General features: G+C 46.8%; 1 protein-coding gene across 2 annotated transcripts in view; it reads right to left on the reverse strand.

The window, feature by feature from the left end:
* Positions 1-10,000, reverse strand: part of LOC121558076 (collagen alpha-1(XXVII) chain B) — a 93,844-nt gene that overhangs the window by 53,488 nt on the left and 30,356 nt on the right. For both annotated transcript variants that reach the window (XM_041871560.2, XM_041871561.2), the window contains exons 5-7: positions 5,795-5,848; positions 1,545-1,598; positions 1,158-1,211 (exon numbers count right to left, since the gene is read on the reverse strand). In XM_041871560.2, the coding sequence (XP_041727494.1) occupies positions 1,158-1,211; positions 1,545-1,598; positions 5,795-5,848 (162 nt within the window). The remainder of the gene's footprint in view (positions 1-1,157; positions 1,212-1,544; positions 1,599-5,794; positions 5,849-10,000) is intronic.

Below are 10,000 nucleotides of genomic sequence, written 5' to 3' on the forward strand. Positions count from 1 at the left end.
TCCCTATGTAGGCTCTGGTCAACAGTAGCGCACAATATTGGGAATAGGGTGCCATTTATTACGCACCCACATAGACAGCTGAAAGAGACCCTCTATTTTACTGTGGTGAATGAAACAACCTTGACTGGAGCCTAGACCAGATGGTCTTTCACCGCCAGCCTGTCCTACTGCGTAGCTGTTGTTTCTACGCCAGGTTCAGGCTTTACTGCTCTCATACAAATGTGTCCAAAACGGACTGCATGGTGATTGTGCGTGTTGCTGAACAGAGCTCATCATCATTAGGGATTTTTTAAATTAGCACCAATGTTATTTTCTGGTAATGAAAAACGTGTTGGGGCATTGGGGCACGGAGCAGATGTTCCCCTTCCCACCTGAGTGTGTGTAATAGTCTCCCATGGGACATGTGTGATTAAGCTGTGTTACATGCTCAGGGCAAGGCCAGGTCTGGAGCAATCAAGCACACAGAACAGCTCTGGCAGCCTGGTAATCCCCTGGAATACTGACACGTGTGACTGACCGTCAAAGAAATGAGCGTCCTAGAAAATGACTGAATAATGATCCTCATACTCAGTTTGGACATGTTGATTTGAGGCAGTGCACCAAAGGAGCTAAAGACGTTACAAAATGTAATGGTTACTAAACATAGTAGCTGCAGAATACTGTTGAGGACAGTTGTCAAAGAGAGGCAATGACATAACATTTTGAGCTGCATGGAGTGAAAGCATGATTCCCACTGTAAAAAGTTCCCACCCAAAAAAGACTCTCCTCAATCGCCCTCTTCGTGTTGGAAGCCATTAGTGATGATGTCACAACCCAGCTATTCCATTCCAATCCACCTGCTCCAGAGTCCTGAAGAAGAGTCTGTCTGAACACAGGCACTCTAAACTTACAGGACTACTACGCCTTCACTATGTTAGGTTCTTCTCCAAACAAGAGAATAAACATCATGTGAAAAAAAGCTCTTGGCTTCAGCCCTCCTAACCAGTCCTCTTTGAAAAATTCCTGCTGAACACTGCTTGAAAGAGATTTAGGAGTGGGCAGGCAGGGTGTAGCCTATGATTTAGTGCACTTCAATGTGGTCCACCGTACTCCTTCACAGAGTCTGATTCATAGCGTAAGGTGAGCATGGCAGGATTAAGGGTAAAGGGGTTTCCTACCTTTCTACCAACTTGACCAGTCAGTCCAGGGGATCCTGAAGCACCACGGTCTCCCTAGACAGATCATAATTAGTGATACAGTACATACAGTTAAATCAACTTCATACTCTTCATGTTCATGAAACAGGTTTCTACTACTTTACTTGCTACTTGCCAGCTAACACAGATAACACTTTAGGTCTTATCGGACAATGTTGAAAATTGGGTTATTGCAAAATGTGTTTCCATTTTGTTGAGTAACTCTCAATGACTAAAGCTCAATGATATGATTCTCTGTTACAGATAACGTATTATATTATTGAATTATTACATTATCCGGAGTTATTAGGTTAGCCGTTGTTCCACTCCCGTTTTAAAGAACGATACACTGAAACACAAGATACTCACTCTCTCTCCTTTTGGTGCTCTGCCAGGTGAAAGGCCAGGGTCTCCTTTCCGTCCCTGGAACAGAGAAGCACACACACACACACACACACACACACACACACACACACACACACACACACACACACACACACAGAGAAACAGAGAGAGAGAAAAACTGTTTAGTAGTCAGATTCCCCTGATTCTCTTGACGTCTTACGGCATTAGTCTCCAAATACTGAACAGATGTAGATTTCTGAAATCTTGAAAGAAGGTTCAGGACGGCGACTTGATTCCCCTCAATAGTATTTATTTTGAAGCAAGCTGCTTCGTCAAAGCACAGATGTTGATTTCTCCCATATACATTGACTTAAAGAGCCTACTCAATGTTACTCAGTTCAAATCAAATTTTAACCTCACATGCGCCGAATACAACAGGTGTATACTTTACTGTGAAATGCTTGCTTACGAGCCCTTCCCAAAGATGCAGAGTTTAAAAAATATATGAAAAATAAAAATAGTAACACAAGAGGAATAACATACACAAGAATAGAGCTATACAGGGAGTACCAGTACCAGATCAATGTGGAGCTATATACAGGGAGTACCAGTACCAGATCAATGTGGAGCTATATACAGGGAGTACCAGTACCAGATCAATGTGGAGCTATATACAGGGAGTACCAGTACCAGATCAATGTGGAGCTATATGCAGGGAGTACCAGTACCAGATCAATGTGGAGCTATATACAGGGAGTACCAGTACCAGATCAATGTGGAGCTATATACAGGGAGTACCAGTACCAGATCAATGTGGAGCTATATACAGGGAGTACCAGTACCAGATCAATGTGAAGCTATATACAGGATGTACCAGTACCATATCAATGTGGAGCTATATACAGGATGTACCAGTACCAGATCAATGTGGAGCTATATACAGGATGTACCAGTACCAGATCAATGTGGAGCTATATACAGGAAGTACCAGTAGCAGATCAATGTGCAGGGGTACGAGGTACTTTAGGTAGATACAGTGGGGGAAAAAAGTATTTAGTCAGCCACCAATTGTGCAAGTTCTCCCACTTAAAAAGATGAGAGAGGCCTGTAATTTTCATCATAGGTACACATCAACTATGACAGACAAAATGAGATTTTTTTTCTCCAGAAAATCACATTGTAGGATTTTTAATGAATTTATTTGCAAATTATGGTGGAAAATAAGTATTTGGTCAATAACAAAAGTTTCTCAATATTTGTTATATACCCTTTGTTGGCAATGACACAGGTCAAACGTTTTCTGTAAGTCTTCACAAGGTTTTCACACACTGTTGCTGGTATTTTGGCCCATTCCTCCATGCAGATCTACTCTAGAGCAGTGATGTTTTGGGGCTGTCGCTGGGCAACACAGACTTTCAAATCCCTCCAAAGATTTTCTATGGGGTTGAGATCTGGAGACTGGCTAGGCCACTCCAGGACCTTGAAATGCTTCTTACGAAGCCACTCCTTCGTTGCCCGGGCGGTGTGTTTGGGATAATTGTCATGCTGAAAGACCCAGCCACGTTTCATCTTCAATGCCCTTGCTGATGGAAGGAGGTTTTCACTCAAAATCTCACGATACATGGCCCCATTCATTCTTTCCTTTACACGGATCAGTCGTCCTGGTCCCTTTGCAGAAAAACAGCCCCAAAGCATGATGTTTCCACCCCCATGCTTCACAGTAGGTATGGTGTTCTTTGGATGCAACTCAGCATTCTTTGTCCTCCAAACACGACGAGTTGAGTTTTTACCAAAAAGTTCTATTTTGGTTTCATCTGACAATATGACATTCTCCCAATCCTCTTCTGGATCATCAAAATGCACTCTAGCAAACTTCAGATGGGCCTGGACATGTACTGGCTTAAGCAGGGGGACACGTCTTGCACTGCAGGATTTGAGTCCCTGGCGGCGTAGTGTGTTACTGATGGTAGGCTTTGTTACTTTGGTCCCAGCTCTCTGCAGGTCATTCACTAGGTCCCCCCGTGTGGTTCTGGGATTTTTGCTCACCGTTCTTGTGATCATTTTGACCCCACGGGGTGAGATCTTGTGTGGAGCCCCAGATCGAGGGAGATTATCAGTGGTCTTGTATGTCTTCCATTTCCTAATAATTGCTCCCACAGTTGATTTCTTCAAACCAAGCTGCTTACCTATTGCAGATTCAGTCTTCCCAGCCTGGTGCAGGTCTACAATTTTGTTTCTGGTGTCCTTTGACAGCTCTTTGGTCTTGGCCATAGTGGAGTTTGGAGTGTGACTGTTTGAGGTTGTGGACAGGTGTCTTTTATACTGATAACAAGTTCAAACAGGTGCCATTAATACAGGTAACGAGTGGAGGACAGAGGAGCCTGTTAAAGAAGAAGTTACAGGTCTGTGAGAGCCAGAAATCTTGCTTTTTTGTAGGTGACCAAATACTTATTTTCCACCATAATTTGCAAATAAATTCATTAAAAATCCTACAATGTGATTTTCTGGATTTCTTTTCCTCAATTTGTCTGTCATAGTTGACGTGTACCTATGATGAAAATTACAGGCCTCTCTCATCTTTTTAAGTGGGAGAACTTGCACAATTGGTGGCTGACTAAATACTTTTCCCCCCCACTGTATGTACATAAAGGCAGGGTAAAGTGACTAGGCATCAAAATAGATAATAATAAGAGTACTCTTAGAACCCTTTTTGGTTCCAGGTAGAACCCTTTGGGTCACAGGTATAACCCTTTTGGTTGGTTCCCTTTCCACAGAGAGTTCTACATGGAACCCAAAAGGGTTCTACCTGGAGCCAGAGAGGGTTCTCCTATTGGGACAGCCGAAGAACCGTTTTGGAACCCTTTTCTCTGAGTGTAAGAATAAAGAGCAGATTAGCGTGTGTTGTGGGTGTGTGTGTGTGTGTGTGTGTGTATGTAGTGTATATGTATGTGAATGTGTGTAGTTCAATGTTAGGTTTAAATGTAATGGTTTTATATACATGTTCTCTGCAATGGCATGCAGAACTCAAGCACTGGAGTTTACATGTAGGCCTACCGTACTCACTGTTAGTCAACATTAGTGATCCGGTATACACACAATGGCTTGATGTAATGGTGCATTCTCTGGAAAGTTATGCTGTTTAATCACACAAAGGTGGAGAATTACAGTTTACATGCCGGCCTGCAGTGTCAGTGAGTTAATGGGTTCACACACAACAGTTGTATTTACACTAGTCCATTAATATGAGTGACCAGGCACACTCCTTGCCCTTTCCAGTAGTGTGGTGCTGTCTGACTATTGCTGTAGTCCAGGGTACTGGGAAGTGATTACTTTCTAATCTTACTACTGTACCATAAAGACGCCGAACGCAAATAATCCTAAACCTCACTCATTCATAGGGCCAGGAGTTTTTCACTGAACACTTGATCTGACCCAGAAAAACTCAGGGCCCTTTAAATATAACTAGGGCCCATGGTTTTTACTGGCCAGGTGGAAAGGAAAACAACCTGGCCCTCTACATGTTAATTGGGCCATTCAAGGCCTAACGCAGAAACATTTACAACCAGTAGTAACATATGTGTTTCTTTAAAGGAATTGGATCAAAGGGAATCATTTTACACCACACTGGGCTTCTGAACAAACCCTGTACTGTGGGTAACATTTATGAATACCCTCCTGCTGTTTACGACTCAAGAGTCTCCACCTGAATGCACCAGGCCAATTTCAGCAGGTACTCTAGTCAACAGTCACTGTTGGTGCTAAAACTGTGAAAATACATAAACGGTCACAAAATAATACAATTATTCTACAAGGTTATTGATGGTAGAAATATTAGCTTCTCCATTATCACCTCCATCGCACCATTTAAGTGTACATTTTCAACCCCAACTTGGCATGAAATGGGCATGCGTCCCAAACAGCACCCTATTCCCCTATTGGCCCCGGTAAAAAGTAGTGCACTATAGAGAATAGGGTGGCATTTGGGACACAACCGTGGTCCTGAAATTTCCTCCAGAACAGCCTCTACTGGACAGGGCTAGGGAAATGAGGTTGTAACTGGTGCCAACATCTACACTTGTGAACACCATATTCCTTTCATTGTCCAACTGACTCCTTTTTTTCAGTGGAAACTTTTAGAATCACAGGATCTACATGTAATGAATGATAACAATATATACAGTGCATACACTATCACGAATACCTGTCTCTATATTGGCCCTCTAATCTGGCCCCCAAAACACCTATGGATAATAATTGATCTACTGAATACATACCTTGAGTCCAGGGGGTCCGGGGCGACCAGGGTTTCCATGGGGACCAGAAGGACCCTACAAAACAGGAAGACACAATGTTGAGATTAAATGAAGATTGAGGAGAAAAACAGGTGGATCTACCATACATTTGTTTCAGTACGAAGGGAGTGTGACAATGTGTTAATGTATCATATGGTGGCTAATGTATACGCTTCAACCACTTTGCGATTTTCGTGAGGGTGTAGGGGATATAGAAGTATCTAGGGGATACTTCTATATCTATCACTGTCTGAGTAATCTCACCGCCTGTAGAGTTTCCACTCTCTAACGTCTGGCTATGCAACTGGTCAGGGTTGATCTGAGCCCTCTCTGTGTGTGTTTGTGTAGGCGCTCTGCGGGCCATATGCACTCTGTCTGCCTGTCTGCCTGCCTGCCTGCCTGCCTGCCTGCCTGTCTGTCTGTCTGTCTGTCTGTCTGTCTGTCTGTCTGTCTGTCTGTCTGTCTGTCTGCCTGCCTGCCTGCCTGCCTGCCTGCCTGCCTGCCTGCCTGCCTGCCTGCCTGTCTGTCTGTCTGCCTGCCTGCCTGCCTGCCTGCCTGCATGCCTGTCTGTCTGTCTGTCTGTCTGTCTCTGTCTGTCTGTCTGTCTGCCTGTCTGCCCGTCTGTCTGCCCGCCTGTCTGTCTGTCTGTCTGTCTGTCTGTCTGTCTGTCTGTCTGCTTGCCTGTCTGTCTGTCTGCCTGTCTGTCTGTCTGTCTGTCTGTCTGCCTGTCTGTCTGCTTGCCTGCATGTCTGTTTCCCTGCCTGCCCGCCTGTCTGAGTTTTTAAATATGGATGTGGTTTTCCTCAACGGTTCACTATTCCACCATCATCCCAGGGGCCCACAGAGCAGAGTGAAGGCAAGGCCAGTTAACCATTTCTATAGTGGATATTCTGTCTCTCTTACAGGAGTTGTACCACAAACTGTTGGTCCATGTAGAATCCTATTGGACCAGGCATGCCAAATGTTTTAGCAGGGGACCAACTAAATAACAACCAGACATAAATCCACTGGTGATTAATGGTAAAGGATAAGTCCTCTTGGGGAAACAGAACATAAATTCCAAGTGGGCCCCATTCAACAGAACAGGGAGTTGGGGCTGATAGGACCCTTTGGAAAATAGCATTGTGAAGGCGTATTGGTCTAAGGCACTGCATCACAGTGCTAGCTGTGCCACTAGAGATCCTGGTTCGAATCCAGGCTCTGTCGTAGCCGGCCGCGACCGGGAGACCCATGGGGCGGCGCACAATTGGCCCAGCGTCGTCCAGGGTAGGGGAGGGAATGGCCAGCAGGGATGTAGCTCAGTTGGTAGAGCATGGCGTTTGCAACGCTAGGGTTGTGGGTTCGTTTCCCACGGGGGGTGTAAAAAAATAATGTATGCACTCACTAACTGTAAGTCGCTCTGGATAAGAGTGTCTGCTAAATTACTAAAATGTAAATGTAAATGTATTGTGAGTAGCCTGATGAAATTGGATTCAAATCAATATTGAATTATTTTGGAGAGAGATAAGCTGCACCTTAGACAACGTTGGACGTGCTGGGGTAATGTCCATCACAAACACCTCTGGTGACAGGGATGATGACAGTTGAAGTTATGACTTAAATGTGTTTGTTTCCCCGGTCGTACATGAAAAGCAAATGAACCTAAAGCATTCCTGAACACCAAAACCCTCTGACTCCCAAGTTTTCCATTGTGGAGGAGAGAAGAGCGAGGGGGAATTATTTTCAATCACATCCAGAGGAGAGAGAGAGAGGGGAGAGAGAGAGGAGAGAAATAATATACAGAGGAGAGTGAGAAATGGGGGGAGACAGAGGAGAGAGAGAGGAGAGTGAGAGGAGAGACAGAGGGGAGAGATAGGAGAGACAGAGGATATAGAGATGGGAGACAGAGGAGAGAGAGGGGGAGAGACAGAGGAGAGAGAGGGGGAGAGACAGAGGAGATAGAGGGGGAAAGACTGAGGAGATAGAGAGGAGAGACAGAGGAGAGAGAGAGGAGAGACAGAGGAGAGAGAGAGAGGAGAGACAGAGGAGAGAGAGGGGGAGAGACAGAGGAGAGAGAGAGGAGAGACAGAGGAGAGAGGGGGGAGAGACAAAGGAGAGAGAGGGAGAGACAGAGGAGAGAGAGGGGGAGAGACAGAGGAGAGAGAGGGGGAGAGACAGAGGAGAGAGAGAGGAGAGACAGAGGAGAGAGAGGGGGAGAGACAGAGGAGAGAGAGAGGAGAGACAGAGGAGAGAGGGGGGAGAGACAAAGGAGAGAGAGGGGAGAGACAGAGGAGAGAGAGGGGGAGAGACAGAGGAGAGAGAGGGGGAGAGACAGAGGAGAGAGAGAGGAGAGACAGAGGAGAGAGAGAAGGAGAGACAGAGGAGAGAGAGGGGGAGAGACAGAGGAGAGAAATGGGGAGAGACAGAGGAGAGAGAGAGGAGAGACAGAGGAGAGAGAGGGGAGAGACAGAGGAGAAAGAGAGGAGAGAGGAGAGAGAGGGGGAGAGTCAGAGGAGAGAGAGAGGAGAGACAGAGGAGAGCGAGGGGGGAGAGACAGAGGATAGAGAGAGGAGAGAGGAGAGAGAGGGGGAGAGTCAGAGGAGAGAGAGAGGAGAGAGAGAGGAGAGCGAGGGGGAGATACATATGAGATAGAGAGGAGAGACAGAGGAGAGAGAGGGGGAGAGACAGATGAGAGAGAGAGGAGAGACAGAGTAGAGAGAGGGGAGAGACATAGGAGATACAGAGGAGAGAGAGGAGAGACAGAGGAGAGAGGGAGGAGAGACAGAGGAGAGAGAGAGGAGAGACAGAGGAGGAGAGAAGGAGAGACAGAGGAGAGAGAGAGGAGAGACAGAGAAGAGAGAGGGGGAGAGACAGAGGAGAGAGGGGGGAGAGACAGAGGAGGAGAGAAGGAGAGACAGAGGAGAGAGAGGGGAGATACAGAGGAGAGAGAGGAGAGACAGAGGAGAGAGAGAGGAGAGACAGAGGAGAGAGAGAGGAGAGACAGAGAAGAGACAGAGAAGAGACAGAGAGGAGAGACAGAGGAGAGAGAGGGGGAGAGACAGAGGAGAGCGAGGGGGAGCGACAGAGGAGAGACAGAGGAGAGACAGAGGAGAGACAGAGGAGAGAGAGGGGAGATACAGAGGAGAGACAGAGGAGAGACATAGGAGATACAGAGGAGAGACAGATGAGAGAGAGGGGAGATACAGAGGAGAGAGGAGAGACAGAGGAGATAGAGAGGAGAGATAGAGGAGAGAGAGGGAGAGAAGACAAAGAGAGAGAGAGAGAGAGAGAAGACAGAGAGAGAAGACAGAGAGAGAGAGAGAGAGAGAGAGAGAGAGAGAGAGAGAGAGAGAGAGAGAGAGAGAAGAGAAGGAGAGAGAGAGAATAGAGAGAGAGAGCGAGAGAAGACAGAGAGAGAGAGAGAGAGAGAGACAGAGAGAGAGATAGGAGAGACAGAGGAGAGAGAGGGGAGAGACAGAGGAGAAAGAGAGGAGAGAGGAGAGAGAGGGGGAGAGTCAGAGGAGAGAGAGAGGAGAGACAGAGGAGAGTGAGGGGGAGAGACAGAGGATAGAGAGAGGATAGAGGAGAGAGAGGGGGAGAGTCAGAGGAGAGAGAGAGGAGAGACAGAGGAGAGCGAGGGGGAGAGACATATGAGATAGAGAGGAGAGACAGAGGAGAGAGAGGGGGAGAGACAGATGAGAGAGAGGAGAGACAGAGGAGAGACAGAGGAGAGAGAGGGGAGAAACATAGGAGATACAGAGGAGAGAGAGGAGAGACAGAGGAGAGAGAGAGGAGAGACAGAGGAGAGAGAGAGGAGAGACAGAGAAGAGACAGAGGAGATAGAGAGGAGAGACAGAGGAGAGAGAGAGAGGGAGAGACAGAGGAGAGAGGGGGAGAGACAGGGGAGGAGAGAAGGAGAGACAGAGGAGAGAGAGAGAGAGACAGAGAATTGAGTGGGGGAGAGACAGAGGATCGAGAGAGGAGAGATAGAGGAGAGAGAGGGGGAGAGACAGAGGAGAGAGAGGGGGAGAGACAGAGGAGAGAGAGGGGGAGAGACAGAGGAGAGACAGAGGAGAGACAGAGGAGAGAGAGGGGAGATACAGAGGAGAGAGAGGAGAGACAGAGGAGAGAGAGAGGAGAGACAGAGGAGAGAGAGAGGAGAGACAGAGAAGAGACAGAGAAGAGACAGAGAGGAGAGACAGAGGAGAG

The sequence above is a fragment of the Coregonus clupeaformis genome, chromosome 18, assembly GCF_020615455.1.
Source record: "Coregonus clupeaformis isolate EN_2021a chromosome 18, ASM2061545v1, whole genome shotgun sequence".
In the NCBI taxonomy this organism is placed as follows: Eukaryota; Metazoa; Chordata; class Actinopteri; order Salmoniformes; family Salmonidae; genus Coregonus; species Coregonus clupeaformis.